Source organism: Macrosteles quadrilineatus, unplaced genomic scaffold, assembly GCF_028750875.1.
Source record: "Macrosteles quadrilineatus isolate MER2022 unplaced genomic scaffold, UCM_ALF_1.0 Scaffold_1__1_contigs__length_201487025, whole genome shotgun sequence".
NCBI lineage: Eukaryota > Metazoa > Arthropoda > Insecta > Hemiptera > Cicadellidae > Macrosteles > Macrosteles quadrilineatus.
This window is the reverse complement of record NW_026542594.1, coordinates 145,157,952-145,180,317: the sequence shown is the minus strand read 5'-3', so window position 1 is coordinate 145,180,317 and position 22,366 is coordinate 145,157,952. Positions and strand designations below refer to the sequence as shown.

The window sequence follows — 22,366 nt, the reverse complement described above, 5'->3', positions numbered from 1 at the left end:
TACGTTTTCGAGCTATGACGTCATCAAGATGGCGGCTCGGCAATTTTTAAATGCGTATATTTCGCAAACCGTTTAACGGATCGGGATGATTCTTTTTTTGTTTGAAAGATATTTTTACAAGCAATCTTTTTTGTATTTACATATTTGTTGTAAACTTAATATTTACCGCACAATATTGAAAAACGTCGTTTTTATTGTTATTATATTTATTGTTATGCTTATAACTTCTTAACCGCTGATAAAATCAAATACCACCCATTGCAAAAGTTGCAGATAATTCTATACCCTTTCCAATGATATCAAACAATATGTGATTAGACCTAAAAATAAAGCAAAGAGATTGAATAAACCGTAAAAAAACACTGAAAGTGGTGTACGGTCCGGGAAAGATTCAGTCCTGGACATGACTAGGGTTCTGTGTGCATGTCGTGTATAGAGAATTTTGCTTTTGCATTTCAATATAGGTGTCTGAGGAAGTGTTTTCCACTCGGGTGTCACGTCCGCGCCTGTTACGTTTTCCAGCTATGACGTCATCAAAATGGCGGCTAGGGCAAATTTTAAATGCGTATATTTCGCATACCGTTTAATGGATCGGGATGATTCTTTTTTTGTTTGAAAGATAATTTTACAGGAAATGTTTTTTTGTATTTACACTTTTGTTGTCAATGTAATATTTATCTCACTATATTAAAAAACGTGGTTTTTAATATCATTGTTTTTGAATTTTTCCTCATAACTTGTTAAACGCTTATAGAATGAAATAACTACCTATTACAAAAGTTTTAGATAATTTTATGCCCTTTTTAACGATACCAAACAATTAATGTTTGAAACTAAAACTAAAGCCAAGAGATTAAATAAACCGTTAACTAACACTTAACATAGTAGAAAGTCCGAAAAATATTTCGGCTGGAACAATTCTTCAAATGCGAATATTTCGCATACTGGTTAACGAACCGGGATGATTCTTTTTTTGTTTGTAAGATATTTTTTAAGCCTATCTTTTTTGTATTTACACCTTTGTTGTTAACCTACTATTTGTCAAAAAGTTATAAGCAAAAGTAAAATAAAAACAACAATTAAATGTACATTTATTAATATTGTGGGATAAATAGTAGGTTAACAACAAAAGTGTAAATACAAAAAAGATAGGCTTAAAAAATATCTTACAAACAAAAAAAGAATCATCCCGGTTCGTTAACCAGTATGCGAAATATACGCATTTGAAGAATTGTTCCAGCCGCAATATTTTTTGGACTTTCTACCATGTTAAGTGTTAGTTAACGGTTTATTTAATCTCTTGGCTTTAGTTTTAGTTTCAAACATTAATTGTTTGGTATCGTTGGAAAGGGCATAAAATTATCTAAAACTTTTGTAATAGGTAGTTATTTCATTCTATAAGCGTTTAACAAGCTATGAGGAAAAATTCAAAAACAATGATATTAAAAACCACGTTTTTTAATATAGTGAGATAAATATTACGTTGACAACAAAAGTGTAAATACAAAAAACCTTTCCTGTAAAATTATCTTTCAAACAAAAAAAGAATCATCCCGATCCATTAAACGGTATGCGAAATATACGCATTTAAAATTTGCCCTAGCCGCCATTTTGATGACGTCATAGCTGGAAAACGTAACAGGCGCGGACTTGACACCCGAGTGGAAAACACTTCCTAAGACACCTATATTGAAATGCAAAAGCAAAATTCTCTATACACGACATGCACACAGAACCCTAGTCATGTCCAGGACTGAATCTTTCCCGGACCGTACACCACTTTCAGTGTTTTTTTACGGTTTATTCAATCTCTTTGCTTTATTTTTAGGTCTAATCACATATTGTTTGATATCATTGGAAAGGGTATAGAATTATCTGCAACTTTTGCAATGGGTGGTATTTGATTTTATCAGCGGTTAAGAAGTTATAAGCATAACAATAAATATAATAACAATAAAAACGACGTTTTTCAATATTGTGCGGTAAATATTAAGTTTACAACAAATATGTAAATACAAAAAAAGATTGCTTGTAAAAATATCTTTCAAACAAAAAAAGAATCATCCCGATCCGTTAAACGGTTTGCGAAATATACGCATTTAAAAATTGTCGAGCCGCCATCTTGATGACGTCATAGCTCGAAAACGTACCAGGTGCGAACTTGACACCCGAGTGGAAAACACTTCCTAATACACCTATATTGAAATACAAAAGCAAAATTCTCTATACACGACATGCACACAGAACCCTAGTCAGGTCCTGGACTACCTTCCTGGTTTTGGTTTGTATTTTTTGCATAGGCATTAAGAGGGGTCTGACTTAGGGGAGGTACAAATGAGGCATTTAGTTCAAAATTCCTCCGTGAACAGCGCTGTAGTAAAAAGCACTTTGGCAATGAAGGTTTACTAATCGCAAAAATAGTTCTGTTCATAAAATAAAATTATAAATGCCTAAAATTCAATTTTATTAATTTTTAATTATAAAATTAAACTATCATAACCTAACCGAACTAACCAAACTTGCTGATAAAGAAATAATATAACAAAAGTTTATAGTAATCGGAAAAATAATTCTGTTTATAAAATAAAACTAGAAATTGCTCAATTAAAATTTTATAATGACTTAATAATACAATTAAACTGTAATAACCAAACCAAACCAACCAAACTTGCTGAAAATAAAAAAAAATCTTGGATAAAAAGTTAATGCCGCCGGCGGGATTCGAACCCGGGACCTACAGTATATCAGCCCGGCACGCTAACCATTAGACCACAGAGGCCGATGGCGGCAATTGATCGTTTTGTTACGGTAATGGCGTTCCCTCAGCTAATAAGAAGCCCTCAGTTGTCATCGTAGCCTCTTCTATACCTCCCCTGAGTAAATACCGCATTAAGAGCCAGGGATAAAAGCGCGATATCAGATAAAAATACAAATCCATAATAAGATAAGAGAAGAGTGTAGTGTAACATATCTTGAAGCTGTTTGGCTAGCAAATTTCAGCCTGCTCCTCCAATAAGAGGGATAGCAAAAACCTAAAAAAATTAATCAAACATGAAGTTAAAAAAAAAGTTACTGTTACTACGGGTTTTAACCTCAAAACTCATAAACCACCACTACATTACTAACTAATAAGTTAATCCTTCTCCTTCGTTCCTTCAAATAATAATTATTGAACTAAGTTAGTGTATAGTATACTGAGTGACATTTGTATTATGACTTAAGATGGACTTGAAAACCTTATAAATCCAAACAATGTTTGTTGAACCATGTTTTATCAAACCAACTCGTAATCTACTTGGAAATGGGTGTCTAATGTTAATCTGAAGCTGGATTAACTTAGGCCTACGAACAGTATCCTACTTCATAACTTTGAGCTTTCTCATCAGTGAGCCCAAATATTATTACCAATGTGAGCAATTTATTATATTATTATTATTTATTATATTAGCTTATACATAAGTTATTTTCGATACAATTTGCTATTAACTTATTGGCCTAGGTAACCATCTATAAGTTATAATAAGTTAGGCCTTACTAAGTTAGGTTAAACTATATGAAAGTAGTTCACCCTGTAAACACACTACAGAGGTGGTTAACAATACAAACTTAAACATTACTTAACTGATCTAACTTATAGGCTAAGAAATACTCAAACTTACTGGGCCCTAGGCTATTATGAAAATGAGGTGGTGTCTGTCTGTGCGGCTCTCACGACTGAAATACTAAACCGATACACCCAAAATTAAGTAAATAGGCTATTAACCTAATTAGTCTCCATGAAGCATGAGAAAATTCACAAAGTTTAAGACTAGCGGCTAGTCCCTGTCCACCAAATCTGTTCGGGAGCGAAACTTCTACCCTCTCTCCAGCTGAGTTTTTATTCCAGGATTAGTTTCGCCAACAGAGTCATTTGGAGGCTTCTGATTGACTATAATAATAATAAAGGTTTACTAATTGAAAAATTAGTTTTGTTCTTAAAATAAAACGAGGGCTGCACTTTACTTGACGTTCTACACTCATTCGTTTGTTTTTTTCGATTTGATATTTTCATTCGATATATCGAATGAAGCAATCGATTAATCGATATATCGATAGATATTTTCATTCGAATGAGTGTAGGACGTCAAGTAAAGTGTAGCCAAAACGAGCTGTTGGCCCGTCCTACGTACGGGAATCAAGTAATAAATTAAAACTGAATATGATTCAGAACCGCTAGTTTACAACTTGGTGGCCGATTCACACACACTGGGGGTTTGAGTACAGTAGCTACATACCACCTTCCACTGCATAGGCTACTATCAAATAACCGTACCTTATATTACCACCTTGGCCACCGAAACCTCTAAAATGATCCTGGCCTCCCGTTCTCTTCTATCACCTGCCATTTCTAAGGAAGATACCAGTCTGAATATATGTCTTTCATTACTTGGTCTTCCAAGTGGTCGTCTACCTTGTAGTACTCCTTGGAATACACTTCTTTGGTTACGGTAATAAAATAACACCCAACGCATAACTATGAAAAAGACATGCAGATTAAAACGTTTAGTTATAGATAGTCACCTGCAATATGGACATCCTCTTTCAATTTTGTAGGCTATCAAAAAACATCATAGAGCCTCCCCGACTTAAAATACGTGAGCTTGACTAATACAAAAGTTTACTTTATTGAAATTAATTCATTCTTTTTAGAGCGTTTGAAGTCGGTTGTATTTTTTTTTTCAAAAATAAATTTATTGTATAGGTACATACAACTTGTAACATAAACATTACAATGACAGTTAGAAACCAGCTGTTAGTTAAACCACCACTAAAACGACTTGAACTCGTCCATCGGCTGCTAGACTTTTTGAAAATTAAAACTTAATTTCTAAAAAACTGAAAACCTAAACTAAAATTATGGCTTCGAGATTCCCTAGTTCTCAAAATTATCTTTCTTTCAACACAAAAATCATGAAAATCCGTCAAGTGGGCGATTCAGAATCGTGAAATAAAAAACCCTGTTATGTTTTAATATATAGGATTATAAATGCCAAAATTCAATTTTATATTTTTTTATTATAAAATTAAACTGTTATAACCTAACCAAACCAACCAAACTTGCTGATAATTAAGAAATCTGTGACACAAAAATAGTGTCACGGGTGAGATTCGAACCCGGCTCTTTCAGTTCATCAGCCCGCCACCCATCCACTATACCATCGAGGCCGATGGCTTCATGCCGTATTGTTGCGGTAATGGTGTTCCCTCAGCCAATCAGAAGCCTCCAAATAACAGCTGGGCTGGAGGGAGGGTAGAAGTTTCGCTCCCAAACAGATTTGGTGGGCAGGGACTAGCCGCTAGTGTGTTTAAGTTACCTTTGTGTTGACATTTCAATGTAAACAATCATAACTGTAAAAGGTTTTACTTAGCCTATTTCACAATTTCAGACAGCTGATCCATAAATATAATATTTTACCTAACCCGCCATGTTAAACTTCCCTATCCTAAGCGTGATGTATACAACTTCCTTACTTCTCGAGTGATGTAAAGTATCAAAAAACTCACTCGGTGATGTAATGAAACCCATTTAAATAACATTGAGTGGATAACTTAAAAAATATAACTCTATGGAGCCAACGACGTTTAACGCTAGAAATCAGCTGTGTGCTTGAATTTTATTGTTATGTTTTGAAGAATTTTCCTAACCTAGCTTTTGTTTGTAAATGAACCTTACTGTAATAAGATGAGTGAAATGGGTAATGAAAAATATTGTTCGTAACCTCCTGTATACTGTCGGGTCAGGTAAAATCTTGTACGTTACACGTTACGCAAGAGCGTGTTTACATCACTTAGGTAAATTATGCAACTTTCACCTGCGTGATGTAAAAACGCTCTTACTACACTTGTAATGTAAATAGCTATTACACTACTATGTGGTATGTTATGTGGTAGGTTTATTTATTACTTCATTTTTTGTTGTTCCAGATCGGTGTGACAATCAATAAAAGGTTATATTACAAGTGTCTGCCGGTCGATCAACTGTTGTAACTTATCCTATTACAGGAGATGCATTTTGGCGAAATTATATGGCCATCGTCAGTCCTAATATTTATCTTGAACATCCCCATTAGGTTAGCGTCTTGAAGTTTTGGAGACACATACACGACACATTACACATACTCTTGAATGCTATTACGACGACGACATATGATAGTCCTTCACTATAATTTGAGGGCTTACAATTAAACTATCTGGATGCTGCTGAATCAATGCAGTAGAACATAGAATTTACTATTTAGGTTGTGTCAACTTAGGGCATATTCCCTAATTTACTAATTGACTCCTCCTCCTTAACCCTGTAGATGGTATGCCCTAAATAGGCTATTGTGAGTGCCTGCAAAAGAATTTTTGTCTGGTGGATTTGCAATCTACCCATACATGCTCATTCACTGCTAATGATAGGGAACCTGTGTATGAAAATCACTGTTAGAGCCAAAAAGGGGTGAATCTTCAGACCAGACCCGTTCTCTGGCACTTGAATATATGACAATATTCCAAGATGTGTCCTGTCCAATGAGACAAACTCTTAGGCTATACGGTAGGCCTATCGAGAATGTTGGTCTTCTTTTCTTCGCAAGAAATGTTTGAGCCTGCTTTCATGATCTGATACAGTAACGGTAAAGAAGTTCAGTTAATGGAACGCTAATCACAGTTTGTTTCTCAAGACCTGGATCTGACTGATGAACCAGCTAATCGTAGTCAGTAAAAAAGCTACACATATCCTCTCACACCATTCTACACTCATTCTTCGCTCATATTTGGGTTAAAATATGCACCTAGGTGGCATCCGCATCTCAAATAATTGCCCCCATCCCAATTAAAATTTAAGTAGCACAGTTGTAGGCCTAATGAATGCACAGTTATTAATTATTGTTTAAAAGTTTTTTTTTTTATCAGTACAGTAGAACCTCGATAGTTCTGTTGAACTATAGGAATCAAATGGAGTTTATTATGTACAGGAAAGGGAGAACAATATAGAAATCACCCAAATTTATTAAATAGGTACTAAAAAGCTTAACAATTTCACTGTTCATTAGTTTAAGTCTCAAGTCGACAATAAATGACAAATTAATGTTCAAGTCAGCTTACATCACAATAGTAACCATTAAAATCAATTGACAAAATAGCTCAGCCCGTGTCGAACTACAAGGAGTGTCGAACTATCGAGAGTCAAACTATTGAAAGTTTAATGTATCAAGATTAAGCTTACCGACTACCTACCCTCTTAAGCTTAAGGTGATCTTCTCACACTGCATAAGCAATGACCATACAATTGCTCATTTTCATTGTGTTATGGTGCCAATAGTGTTAACTACATTCACTTTCTATTCGTTTGATCAAAACTATGAACATAGCCTCTAATACATGGTCTCGGCGTTGCTGTATGGCAACATTGCTCCGGCGGGCTTATTGCCATGTTAATAAGAGTAACAACAAACAAGTGCACATAAAATTTATGTTTACACGTTGGTTGTACTGTTAGTTATGCATACATTTAGTTAGTGCATTATCTACTGTATAACTATAGCCTACAGTGTCAGTTCTATGGCTTTGTCAAATGGGGGGGGCTAACAGGACCCCCTCCACTTCTACATCTACAACGCTCACCTGATCGTTGGCTAGAGAAAAAACATCATCCTAATTTTAATTCCATTAATTAGTTATGCTCCGTTATAATCATTGTTTGTTGAAATTGCATGCATAGCCTATTTAGTATGTTTTTTCTATGTTTACAACTTAAATATAAATTTAAGCTATGTCAGCCAACTATTCTGGTTTTTTGTAACGATTGCGTGATGGCAAGAAGAGGAGATAGAAAAACCAAAGAGAGTACCATCAGTACTAAACAAGAAATGTCTGAATTTGAACTTTTGTAATCAACTACAATTTCTTAATCACAATAAATAATCAGTTTTTATTATTTTATTATATTAAAGTTATTGTCTCAAGGGAGGCATAAAAATGTCTTCACTCATACAAGCTTGTAATTATAAAAAGTTATAAATAAAATAAGTGCAAAGGCCTATGTAGTAATGATGTAAAGATTTAAAAAAATAAAGTAATAATTGAATAATTTATCTTTCAAACTGTTCACAGATTTGAGTCCTCCAATAAAGTACAGAATGACCAGCAGTAACAAAGTAACTAAACGATCAGCACACTATACTAACAGAGAAATCCATGTTATCATGGATGAGTACGTGAGAAGAAAAAATATATTAGAAAATAACACAAATCCCCAACAGAACATGGAACTAAAGAGGAAGGCATGGGTTGAAATAGCTGAGCATGTTAATATCATCTCTCCTACCAAGAGAACATACACCGATGTACGGAAAAAGGTTTCAGACATGAAAACTAGTGCTAAACGTAAAAGTAAGTACAGTATTTTCCTTAAGCGAATTTCCCCTATAGGGAAGGAGTTATTACCGTAGGTGTCAGTGTTCGTTTGGATCAGGTTTAAGGACGTCACATTTCTTAGAGTCTACCTTACCCCCAGGCCCCAACGAGCCTATTGGGAAATTCCTTCTGAAGATTAACCTCCAAGAAGAAATTGTGTGTGGCACCGCTGAGCATAGCGTCGTTGCTGGTGATTTTAATGCTAGGGCTGAAGTGGGTAATGCCCTCCACAAACTTCAGAGAATACATCCTGGACTTAGCCACCAGGGCCGTACTTTTCGTCTTAAACAATTTATAAAAAAAATTAAACATGTTTATCAACATTTCTCATGAGGTTTCCATGCCCAATCTTATATGGTGTATGTTGTTGCAGTGCTCCGATATTTAAAGGAATCCTTGGTTGAAGGGAATAAATCTCCACTAGTAAAACCCCAAATTGACGAGAGACTTCTTGATATTCTACAAGAAAACGGTGTAATTCCTCCATACAAATGTGAGTAATCTTTTCTGTTGGTGTAGTTGAAAACAAATTCTATTGACATCTTATTTTAAATAACTTCTTGATCAGCATTGTAGGCCTACGTGTTATTAAATTTACGGAAAGTATATTTTTATTTTACTTTTTCTTATTTACTTATTTACTTACTTTATTTACTTTATTATTATTATTATTTTTTATTTATTTTTTTGTTTTATTTACTTTCCGTATCTTATTTTAGTAACCGATTTCTTAGCACGTTTGTATCAGACACAAGTAACATTGAAAAATCCCTTTTTAAGGAAAACTTGATTGTACAAAAGCTATTTGATGAAAGCAGGAGCAATGGTTTTTAAAAATGGATTAAAACTTAATGTTGAATTTAAACTAATACTGTATTACCTACTAGAAATAAAAATCACAAAAATTAAATTTTGTACTAGATACAAGACGGAAAACTGTTCTTTTAATTTAGTTGAAGCTCACAAATTCTTATGGGTTTATGTAGATGACACAGTTAAATGGCATTCACATTTGAATTATTTACATACCAAAATTAGGTCGATATCATCTTTATTCATTCATTAAAGGGACTGTGTTTCTATTGAGACACTTAAAGTCGTTTATTATGCACATGTGAAGTCTGTATTAAGATATGGCATAATTTTATGGGGTCAAGCTACTGGTATAATATCTATATTCAGGTTACAAAAACGTATTATTCGCATTATCACCAACTCTCATCCACGTAGTGAATGAGGGTGAAAATGAGGGTGAGTCTGCACCAACTCTCATAACACATACACTACACATTACACATACTCATGAATGCTATTACGAACGACATATGATAGTCCTTCACTATAATTTGAGGGCTTACAATTAGACTATCTGGATGCTGCTGAATCAATGCAGTAGAACATAGAATTTACTATTTAGGTTGTGTCAACTTAGGGCCTATTCCCTAATTTACTAATTGACTCCTCCTCCTTTACCCTGTAGATGGTATGCCCTAAATAGGCTATTGTGAGTGCCTGCAAAAGAATTTTTGTCTGGTGGATTTGCAATCTACCCATACATGCTCATTCACTGCTAATGATAGGGAACCTGTGTATGAAAATCACTGTTAGAGCCAAAAAGGGGTGAATCTTCAGACCAGACCCGTTCTCTGGCACTTGAATATATGACAATATTCCAAGATGTGTCCTGTCCAATGAGACAAACTCTTAGGCTATACGGTAGGCCTATTGAGAATGTTGGTCTTCTTTTCTTCGCAAGAAATGTTTGAGCCTGCTTTCATGATCTGATACAGTAACGGTAAAGAAGTTCAGTTAATGGAACGCTAATCACCCCATTTCCTCAATTTAAAGCATTCTTGTTTCAACAATTCAACAAGTTGATATTGGAGGCTGAGCGTTTCCTCTGTAGTTTGCGATGAAGAGTAGCTATTGGTCAGAGCTCCATCGGAAGATATAACCACTTGACTGGATTGCTTGACTGTCTTTACTGTAGTGGTTTCACTGTGGATTGGGTTAACGGCAGCACTGTCTGTCGTTTGGATAGCAACCCGGTCAGTAGGATGGGTGACAGCATTATCAGTAGGGTTTATAACAGCATGGTCACTTAAGATGACAGCAGTGTTGGTAGGATGGATAGTAGCACTGTCACTTGTCAAGGTAGTTGAGCTCACTGTTGTATCTGTATTCTTCGGTTGAGGTTTTGTCACTGTCACTGTGGTATTTATAGTTTTTGAGTTTGCGAACTTAGGCATAGTGTTTGCCACCGTCCTCTTTATTGTGATGAGTTTTGTTTCAGGTTGTATAAGCTAGGTACCTTTGGTTTGAAACTCTTTGATGGGTTCGGTTTGGTTGTACATTCATTGCAGTGGTTCTCTGAGGTTGAGCTGGACTTGATGAGTTCGGTTTGGTTACATTCATTGCAGTGGTTCTCCTAGGTTGAGCTGGACTTGATGGGTTCGGTTTGGTTACATTCATTGCAGTGGTTCTCTGAGGTTGAGCTTTACTTGATGAGTTCGGTTTGGTTACATTAATTGCAGTGGTTCTCTGAGGTTGAGCTTTACTTGATGAGTTCGGTTTGGTTACATTCATTGCAGTGGTTCTCTGAGGTTGAGCTGGACTTGATGGGTTCGGTTTGGTTACATTCATTGCAGTTTGGTTCTCTGAAGTTGAGCTTTACTTGATGAGTTCGGTTTGGTTACATTCATTTCAGTGGTTCTCTGAGGTTGAGCTTTACTTGATGAGTTCGGTTTGGTTACATTCATTGCAGTGGTTCTCTGAGGTTGAGCTGGACTTGATGAGTTCGGTTTGGTTACATTCATTGTAGTGGTTCTCTGAGGTTGAGCTGGACTTGATGAGTTTGGTTTGGTTACATTAATTGCAGTGGTTCTCTGAGGTTGAGCTGGACTTGATGAGTTCGGTTTGGTTACATTCATTGCAGTGGTTCTCTGAGGTTGAGCTGGACTTGATGAGTTTGGTTTGGTTACATTAATTGCAGTGGTTCTCTGAGGTTGAGCTGGACTTGATGAGTTCGGTTTGGTTACATTCATTGCAGTGGTTCTCTGAGGTTGAGCTGGACTTGATGAGTTTGGTTTGGTTACATTCATTGCAGTGGTTCTCTTGAGGTTGAGCTGGTCTTGATGAGTTCGGTTGGTTACATTCACTGAAGTAGTTCTCTGAGGTTGAGCTGGACTGCAATTAACCTTGGCCAAATAAGGGTTAGAATAACCAATTTCTGAAAGCAGCACTTTAATGTAGCTGGTGATGTGGATGAATAGTTCACTGATTTGGTCTTCATCTTCACTTGACGTAGCCTACTTACAATTTGATGAAAATAAGAATCAAAGTCTTCTTTCTTCTTATGGGCTTCTCGCATAAGAGTCTTTAAGGCTTCCTGTTGCACAACTGTTAACCCTCCAAGTGTCAATCGCCCAATTTCGGGCGATCATTTTTGGCCGCCGAGTGTCAATCGCCCGATTTCGGGCGACTGTACATTCGCTCGGTTTCGCTCAATTTAAAACCATACCAGCGCTAGAATCGGCTCACTACGCATATCTACACGTTCAGGGGATTTCAGGGCTTCATGTCAACTAAATATGATGGCCATTTTCGCGAGTTTTCTATTCGTCTGTGACTAAAAATCAGAGCATATGTTTAGTTTCTGCTGTCGGTATGGTTGCAAGAGTTTGTTTGTATTCGTGTTTATTGTTATGTTTCGAAATGGGTGACGATTTGCGTTCAAGTGAAATAAGAGAGTTATTAGACCAAGAAATAAGTGACATTGATGATGATAACATTGATGATGATAACATTGAAGATGACTTTGATATAGATGTACCCCCTCAGGAAACTGATTCCGAAGATTGGTTGGACTTCTCAAGTGGAAGTGGGGAAGAATACGTTCCCAATTTTGATGATTTGGACACATGTGATAGGGAGGAACTTGTCGACGATCTTGGGGAGCCTGAAGAACTAGTAAGTTTACTTAGTACTAGTAATGCACCTAGCAGTAGTGGGCCTAGGCCAAAGAAAAAGAAAAAACGTCCTCCAAATTAGCTTTGGATTCGTGTGTATCCACCGGAGCCAGAAAAGGAAATAGAGTCGAAATTTACAAGGAGGAACACTGGCCCTCAAGATCTTCCCCCTTGGAATAGTAATCCAATAGATTACTTTAATCTATTTTATTTTTACCCAGGCCATTTGGAATATTATCTGTAGGTGTACCAATGCGTCCGCTAAAAAGAAACTTGAGGAGAAACGCGGCAACTTGTCCCCTCACTCTAGGCTGAAAAGATAGGCTGATTGCACTATTGCAGATATCAAAAAGTTCTTTGGTTTATTTATCAACATGGGCCTATGGAGGACAAAAAGTGTCAAAGGCTATTGGGACACTAGGGAATCGCAGACTCATCCATTTTTTTCTAGAGTAATGAGCTGCAATAAGTTTGTACTTATTTTGTCCAACCTACAGCTGACCACCCACAATGGATTTCCTCGAGGCCATCCCAAATTCGACCCTTGGTTCAAGGCAAGATACCTACTAGATCATCTAAATTGGGAATTCAAGAAGTACTTTATCCCTGGTCAAAATGTTTGCCTCGATGAGAGCCTTATAGGCATGAAAAACCGTTGCGCCTATATACAGTACCTACCGAAGAAGAAGCACAAACAGTTCGGGATTAAAAAATTTGAAACATGTGACTCTGCAACCAGTTAGTTTATGTCTTACATATTGAAATGTACAGTGGTACACATTTCCTCCAAGATAAACCAGGGCCTTTTGTTGAAAAATGTGTGTTGGAGGTGATGGAGAAGAGTGGTCTCCTCGACAAAGGCCACCACCTCTTTACAGACCAATTTTATACGAAAGTACTATTGATACGTACTTGTCCAAGGCATTCTTTCTGTTGATTACTTATAAGAATAAACTTTTAAATTAATGAGAAACAAAATATATTAAAGAAAGGAATTCACACTTTTATTTTGATCACACAAACATAAACATGAACACAGCTTAATATAAAAAGTAAAACATATGATATTGAAACAGTTCAGAGGCAAAATTGTCAATGTTCCAATACTCCCTTCACAATTTTGAAACTAAATGTCACAAAGTCCAATGTTTACTTTAAGCTGTGTAAACCTTACTCGATTGAGAGGTTTAGTAAGGATGTCGGCAAGTTGATATGTTGTAGATACCTACATGTTCAACATCAACAAGTCCTTCCAAGAATTTTTCTCTGACGAAGTAATACTTAACTTCGATATGCTTCGTTCTGCGATGAAACTCAGGGTTCTTTATGAGTTTCACAGCACTGCCATTGTCAATTTTTAGAACAGGTGTCAATTGTGAGTGACACCATTTATGGTAAATTTACATCCAAGATTGTCAGCAGAAAACACATGGTTCTTCTTCGCTGCCTTGCTGACTGACAACAGATGAGCTCTAGAATTAGGTACATACAAAACGTTTTCTACAGTCGTTTGAATTAGCTCCTTACCAACTTTAGTTTCAACAACAATGATCCCAGATCCCTCGGCATAACACTTTTTATCAGAAGCATTATCACTGAAGCCAGACATAAGTTGTGGTTCTGAAAATTGTGAATACTCTGTAAAATAATCTTTACACCACGTTACATGATGAGTAGCACCACAATCCGCAATCCAAACGTCCCGATTTGCAAAAGTTAACTCATTCCCGCTCATAAAACTATGTTTTGCAGACACATCCTTCTTATCGGATGTAGACTTCTTTTTAAGTGGACAATCAGCAGGGTGTCTACCAACCGGGAAATCCGGGAAAACCGGGAATTGTACTTAATTTTTTACTGGCCATGAAATGTACGGGAATTGTCCTTAAATGCCAGACTATGTCCTTAAATTTTTAATGGGCCATAATTTTATCGATCGCTAGTTGGTTAGGAGCACATAAAAGGTTTATCAGATGTTTGTTTACATTTTCATAATTTATTACTAGGGTAATTATGCAATAAAAACCCCATTAGCAGTCTCAAACCCATTAATATTTTATCACGACAATCAAGTGTCAAGTCAAGTACTTCCAAGAACTGTTGACTCAGTTGTAGTTTAGCTCATAAAAGTTGTATCACTTTTATTCCTTTACAACATATTTATTTATTACTAGGGTAATTATTATTAGATCCCAAACATATTTTATCATGGAAATAATAGTTTTATAATGGCTGTTAAATTTCACTTCTTACTTGTACTTCAATTTGCCGCTGGCCATTGCCTAGTACCATACAACTGTTTATGGTTTCATATAAAACATGTAACTAATCTACAGTCTTATTTTGTAAGTTATACCTACCCTTTTTTTATGGATATTTTATCTTTCAATTGACAAAACCAAAAGCATTGTTGTTTGCATTAAATTTTTATCACTACGTAGGCCTACTTGGTTTCAAATTATGTAATTGCATTTTCTGTATCTTTGTACATTGTTGGCGGTCAGGTTTCAATTTTTTTTATTTCCCATATTTATTTATTGCGTTGTATGCTTTAAGCAATCTAAATCTTATGAACTAGAATGATGATATTGTAGTGACTTTGCTGATATTATAACCTCATTGTTTGTTACTCAGTTTATATAGGCCCTCCTAAATAATTAGGCCTAGGCCTGGGTATTTTGATTCTTTGAAAGTGCTGTAAAATATACTAAGAAAATGTAATTGAGCCTAAGATAAACTAATGATTGCTATGTGTCGATATTAACTTTGCAGATGAAAAGACAATAATCTTACTCTGTGCTCACTGGTAGCCGCTTACCATACCGATTTTGTACCTAGAACCGAGTTACAATATATTCATTATGCATTAAAGATTTTTTTTTCAAAAGTAGTCAAGAACCGAACGTTGTGCCAGGGCGAATAATGCCAAATTAATCCGCCTGGATCGCATAAGCTATGTTATGATGTTTCCGTGACCGATGGAGATATTTAGGATTTTGTCGCTATTGCAGGAGACAATGATTGCGTTTTTCTGTTTCACTATAAAAGCTGTACCTAAAGTTATGTTTGTTTACTTTCAATAAGTTTCTATTTTGAAATTTAATTCTTGTCTATTATTATTTACTTTTCTCTCTGGAACAACTACATGAAGAACAAGATTAATACAGTTTGACAAATCAGGAATATTATTCTGTAATCACACCGACAAAGGTCCTTAAATGTACGGGAATTGTCCATGAATTTTTTATCCAGAATGTAGTAGACACCCTGATCAGGAACCTTATGCCCTTTTTGTTTACACTTAAAACAAAATATCTTAGTAACCTGCTTTTGATTCTGATTACTCTGCCCTTGTTTTTCTGTTTTAACCCTTGTACCCATGGGTTTTGAAACATATAAAGCAGTTTTAAGTAACTCCACGTTATCACGCTGCTCTATAGTGCGAAGCTTTTCAACTAGTGTTTTAATTGTTCTATCCTTAGATGGCATAGCTTCCCATACATTTCTGAATTCACGAAAGCTTGGCCCCAAAGTAGATAAAATTCTTGCAATTAAAACTCTATCACTAAGCTTTGATTCCGTTTGTTTCTCAAGCGCATCATTTAATTCGGCAAAATGTTTTTGAAGCTTTGCAACATGGGTAGCTATGTCCTCATTAGGATCCCGATCCCACCTAAAAAACTCTTCTAGCAAACGATCTAGCCTTTGTTCACTAGACTGTTCATACACAGATATTAAACAATCCCAAACTTCTTTAGAAGTCGAGCAAGTCAAAACCAGTGTAGATGGTTCATCGCCTAGAGATGACATAAGGTATAACATAGCAGAAGCATCTTTTCTGTCCCAATCTGCAATAGCATTTTGCTCAGATCCAGAGATGTTAGTAATAGGTCTTACTTCAGATTCCATTATGAAACTCAACAAGCCTTGTTGTCTTAACAACAACTGGATAAGCATCTTCCATTTAGTCCAATTACTTGCACCCAAAAGCTTCTCTATACATATCTTTTCATTAGCATTTGCCATAATGTCTAACCAATTTTATACTTGCTCCAAGAAAAAAAAAATTCAACAGTTACAATGGCAAAACAATGAAGAAAATATTATATAGCTTCTTTAAAAGTAATTTAAAGAAAATACCTTATTTGTTGAATAGCCCATAACCTATTGATACGTACTTGTCCAAGGCATTCTTTCTGTTGATTACTTATAAGAATAAACTTTTAAATTAATGAGAAACAAAATATATTAAAGAAAGGAATTCACACTTTTATTTTGATCACACAAACATAAACATGAACACAGCTTAATATAAAAAGTAAAACATATGATATTGAAACAGTTCAGAGGCAAAATTGTCAATGTTCCAATAAGTACCTCTGGCATTGAAGCTGCATGAAAGGAACACTTTCCTCACTGGAACTATCAACAAAAGATCACAGTACATTGCAGAAACAATCAAAAATAGTACCCTAGAAGCTGGACAAACTCTTTACTTTAGGCACGAAGAGGTGCTTCTTGTTTCGTATCGGCAGAGCGCTTCAAGAAAACCAGTTTTCGCCTTGACCTCTGCATGCCACGCAGAAGACAAGCTTGTCCAGAGCAAAAAAGGTCAAGAAGCAGTAAAGCCTATCCTTATTCATAAATACAATCAGTGGATGGGAGGGGTGGATGTCAGCGACAAATCAATCTATTACTTATCGTGTAACCCACAGACAACAAAATATTGGAAGAGGATCTTTTATAACTTTCTTGATATCGCTCTTTTTAATTCATATGTCTTGTATTCATTAAATACAGACAAGCCATTAGCCAGAACGGACTTTTATGTAAATATTGTAGAAACCTTGGCTAAATCAGGAGAAGTTCCGACTCCAGGTCCAGCAGGTGACACCGCACACAAAATGGAGAAAGTGCCCAATAATTCGAATCGAGTTTGTGCTGTGTGTGGCAGAAAGGCTACCTATTGGTGCCCTGGCTGCAATGTTGGTGTCCACAAGGAGTGTTATCATCAGCTTCAGCACTTTTGGAGGAATACAAGAGCTGTCAAGAAGCGAAAAGTGCCGGAACCAGAGAGTTAATTTCATATATTCCAGATAGTGATGTGGGCCGGGAATATTCCCAGTGGGAGGGAACTTATAAAATGGGAATATTGCCGGGTATATTTCTTTGGCCCAAAACTGGGAATATTCCCAAAAATTGGGAATCTATGAAAATTTTAAAATTATGAACGTTTTAACCCATATTGACGGTTAAAGAACCTTAAAACTACGTTACCTATAGTAAATTCTTACATTTAAGTCTAAGAGTTGTCATTCCATGTACATTTCTGTAAAAAAAATTTGAATTTATGAAACTGAATGGATTTTAATTATTGCATTCCAAGAAAAGAAACAGACTTTTATCTGAGTGAGCAACAAAACTGACAGTTCTTTCTTACAACTGGAAACTCATGAATGCTCAACCAATGCTGAGAGTAAGCAAGCAGAAGGCAACCCAGAGGAAACAGGACAGGAAGAAAATGAAGACATCCTGTCCCTTCTCGCAATCGAAGAAGGGGATGAGGATGAGATTGACTTGACAAGTAACAATGAAGACAATTTTTTTGGATTTGGAGATGTAGATGACGAGAAGGACGAAGGAAATATAATTGACATAGAAAGTGACAGTGACTAGGAAACATAAAAATTAATACGGAAAGCAAATATGTCATTTTCAGTATTTCCCATCTAACCTTTTTGTTTTTAATATGTAGTCTTGATTTAATAAACTAAATTATTTTTTTTTCAAATAATATTTTTATTTCCAAACCAGCACGATCGTGGTTTGCTAACTCATTTAAGTTTATCCCGCCATAGATGCTCAAACCAAATTTAATCAAAATCACTAAAATCAGAGAAAAATTACTCAAGTTATCACGTTCACTGACATATAGGCTACATATGTCCGCCATATATACATGCCATTTACGGACATAAAAATTTGAACAGTGGTTTTGGCCTCTAAGGACATCAAAACGAAAAAGTATATCGGTCCCGGCTCCAGGTCTTATCATATTATGTGCTCGTTGGTCTTACCTTGCCAACTACGGTAAAAGCTACTTCCCTATAGGGAAATTCGCTAAAAGAAAACTGAATTAACACTGTGCTGCATGCATTTTAGTAATAATTGAAAGAGCCGATTTGCAAACTATGGAAACGTAGGAAAGTCATATAACACCACCAAGAAGAAGAAATAGAAATAATATTTTTTAAGAATTTATAATCATTTTTATGGACAACCTAATGCGGCTATGTGTAAGGCTATTTGTAGAAAACACTAAAAAACAAGACCAGCTTTTGAAAAATGATAAGATATTTACAAGAAATGTTGATCATATCGATCTGTTATATAGATCTTGAGTATTTCCATAATTCTTGAGGTGAATCTTTTAAAGTCATCAGAAATTATGACTTTTATTTGTTTTAAAATAACACCTGTAATACTTAGCAATAGCTTGAATTCGAGCAATAGGTACACTAGTTGTATTAAATCAACATTTTTTGAAAATAGATTATTTGTGTTTCATTTAAAACAAACTACCACAGTGACCGATTTGAGCAATTTAGCTTATAAAATTATAAATTCCCAGTCATTTATTTCAATTAAAACTTTGTATTATAATATATTTAAGTTTTTGTGGTTGATTTAACATTATAATTATGGCTTTTAACTATTAAGTAACAGTTTTTAAACCTACTACCTTAAACCTGCTAATTAAAAATAAATTCCCGGGAATTTATGAATTTTGGGAATATTGCCGGCAATATTCCCTGGGAATATTTCCTTGATATTATATTCCCGGGAATTTTACATCACTAATTCCAGACATGTAAAATTTTGATGGTTTTTCTTTAGGATTGCCTAATTTTTATTTCAGTTGGTTAATAGGTCTGAAAGTTAAATTTTGTGATGTTTTATTCTTGAAAATGCTCTTAATATTACTTGCAAATTTTGAGTTGTATGTTATACTAATCCAATTCTTTTCTTTTTTTTCTTTTCTGAAATATGGGTAGTTCTCTGATTTTTATGTTTTTTTTTAATTTGGAATTTCTAAACACATCTATTAATTTTGTATTGTATAATAGATCAAAACAATTTATTATATATTGGCCTTTTTGAACTTTTAAATTTAGTAATACATTTCATTATTCATTGCCAATATCTCCAATATAAGTTATTAAGTTTAAATGTTAAATATTTTATGTATGGATTTAATTTGACAATGCATCTATTCTAAATGTTATGATGTATGGAATGTTTTGTGCAAATAAAGTATGTCTATGTCTAAAGCTCATATAAGTGCTAGATATTTTGATGAAATATTTGTATGCTTTGTTGAAATATCTCCATCTTTTCCAGGTATTTTAAAAAGAGGAATGTCCTGTCCGGACGACATCCAAAAGCACTTGAGTGAAGAAGAAGTAAATAGGCCTAGTAAGTTATCTTTAAAATCAACAATAATTAGGACAAAGTATTTTATCTGGTTAAAAAACTGGAATGAAAACCAACAATAATTTATTATTACTGTCACTGTCAAACACATATTGAAGGTAGCCTACTTAACATTAAGGTTAACATTGACTATTGATACAATTAGACATTCCATCTCCATGTTAAATTTGTTGCTAGGCCTAGTTTTTAAATCAAAAACAAAGGGACCGGTAGTTTAGATGAGCCACCGACACAGATTGCGCTCTTTTAAATTACACTTTGCGGGGGATCCCATGTTCTGCAACCTCGGACAGGCATGGGATTACCAGCGGGCAGCATCCAATGTGAGAACCAAGTCAAGCTCAAAGAACGATTCATTGTAAGCTATAGCACCAGTCTCATTAACAAAAAATTAGGTGAAAAATATAATTTTAGACTTAAGCACATTCTAAGACTGGCTCACTCAACAGTATTTTTATAGAGAAAAGTAGAGTCAGCTGGTCCATATAGATGGGATATCTACATCAGTATCCAAAAGTCAATGGTTAGGTACTTTACTATACTACACCTTTAACTCTGGGTAGGCCTACACAACACTATGTAGCAGCCGAAATTATTTTAAAGGACAAATTATTTTTTACTGTATAGCCTACCATAGACTATAGCACACGATCATAGTAGGCTACAGTCATAGCATCAAGTACCGAAAAATATAACTTGTCATGTAGAACTCCTTGTGACTATGTTCTCTTTGAATCAAAACTGAGTACAGCTGTTGCAAATAGATGGGACTTTACTGAAGGCCCCGACCCTAAGACAGAGCCACCGGTTCTCAGCCAACCTTTCACTGTTACTCTGAATACCATGCCTGACTGACCCTCCTAAACACCAGTGGTCTTTTATTCACAGAAACTGCTATTGAATGCAAAGCAATCTTGTGTTTATATGAACACTTCCAGGACATCTTTGTTTACACAATCAGACCACAGGTCATCAACCTGGTTCATCTAGAGTTCCTGATGTGTTTCAGAAGAGCTACCAGTAGGGGCTGATGCAGAGGAACCCCTGAGCAGTGGCAGCGTCTCCATACCTGTCAGTGTGTCATGTTCTCCCAGCATTACGGTGGACAGTGTCGCTACCCACACTCCTAGCAGTGGGTCAGTATCACAACACATCTATGTTGTTAACAGTTTCAAATTTTATGTAAATTTGAGTTCTAAAATGCTTGTGTCGCATGTAAGCTAGTTTTAAGATCTGACACCACCACTTTAATTTTTACTAATCCACTGACTATCCTAAAAATCAAATCCCAAATCTCCAATCTTGAAAATCTGGATCGACGCCTGCTCCCACAAAAACCCAATGGCAGTACCAGATTCTACCAAACAGGAGTGTTTATTTTTCTTTGATTTTTTTTCTTTAACGATTGTAGTATATAGTAAACTGGCTAAAATAGTAGTGGGTGAAGTAAAGAAAACTGTGTTGGTGTCATACTTAAACTAGCTCACTTGACCACGACAGGAACACGATGAAGACTTAATTTACCTACAACCCTCGTATCTATTTTCTTTACATTTCCTGTCTCACAAAGTAAATCTAACATTACATTCAGATCTTTTCTTCAGCCATAACAACTTGTCGGTATAAGTAAGTTGATAATTACTTCAAATGTAAAATCAGTCAATACTTGTGTTGTAGGTACGACACCCAGAGCGACCCTCACCGGTTAAAGCACCTGAGAGAGTCTGTTGATAGACTGACATCATCAGTAGACAAGCTGGGAGATTCCCTCACCAAGATCAGCAGGTCGTTGGAGAAAATAGTTGAGAGTAATCAACAAATGTTCAGTGTCATCAACAGTAATGTGGTTAGGATTTTAGAATCTCAAAATAATGTTCAGTCTATTTGCTTACCTGCAGCAAATAACCATGCACGATAATTTGTGTTTTAGCGTTTATTGGTGTTTTAAAAAGTGTTTAGATCCTAAGATTAATGTATATTTCAAATATGCTGTAAGATAAATGTATATTGTTTGATGTAAATTAAATAAACATAATGCTTAACAGTTTTCAAGACTTTTAGCCTGTGTTCATAAAATAAAAATGTATACCCTAAAATCCAGGGCGATTTTTTTAGGAAGGGTCGTTTTTGCGTATAGATCCTTAGTTTGCTTGTAGGCCGTATTACATTTCATTTCAAACAATCTTTATTCAATTTCAAACAATCTTTATTCATTTAGCACCGTAGCACACATTTACAGTAGGCCTACATTGAACAGTGTCGATAAGTGATTCATATTAGAACTTAAAACTGTTTTCTAACTTATTTCTACTATTTTTTTACCATCAGATATGTTTCTAGTGGTAAAAGATTTACCACTGCCCTTTTCTCACATGTGACGGGAGATTTTAAAAACACACAGCGAAGTATACATGTCAGCTACAGAGCTGCAAATGGTGTCATTCAGTTCACAAATGATGCTGGTA

General features: G+C 35.4%; 2 protein-coding genes across 3 annotated transcripts in view; one reads left to right on the top strand and one right to left on the bottom strand.

Annotated features, from left to right (window-relative positions):
- Positions 1-22,366, bottom strand: part of LOC128986491 (adipocyte plasma membrane-associated protein Hemomucin-like) — a 438,949-nt gene that overhangs the window by 289,862 nt on the left and 126,721 nt on the right. The window lies entirely within an intron of this gene.
- On the top strand, positions 3,085-21,937 carry LOC128986522 (uncharacterized). Of its 2 annotated transcripts, none has more exons than XM_054406942.1 (6): positions 3,085-3,409; positions 8,137-8,415; positions 8,813-8,932; positions 19,809-19,883; positions 20,914-21,037; positions 21,579-21,937. In XM_054406942.1, exons 2-6 carry the CDS (start codon positions 8,163-8,165, stop codon positions 21,817-21,819), a joined length of 813 nt encoding a protein of 270 aa, XP_054262917.1. In that variant the 5' UTR covers positions 3,085-3,409; positions 8,137-8,162; the 3' UTR covers positions 21,820-21,937. The 2 variants fall into 2 exon arrangements, with proteins under 2 accessions (XP_054262917.1, XP_054262909.1); XM_054406934.1 differs by having other exon boundaries at positions 3,087-3,409; positions 20,911-21,037.

What these genes read in the sequence shown, in the direction of transcription:
- LOC128986522 (XM_054406934.1), top strand. Translation starts at nt 8,163, where the DNA reads ATGACCAGCAGTAACAAAGTAACTAAACGATCAGCACACTATACTAAC. An exon ending in AACTAGTGCTAAACGTAAAA is followed by an intron (nt 8,416 to 8,812) that starts GTAAGTACAGTA and finishes ATGTTGTTGCAG; the next exon opens with TGCTCCGATATTTAAAGGAA. An exon ending in ACCCACACTCCTAGCAGTGG is followed by an intron (nt 21,038 to 21,578) that starts GTCAGTATCACA and finishes CTTGTGTTGTAG; the next exon opens with GTACGACACCCAGAGCGACC.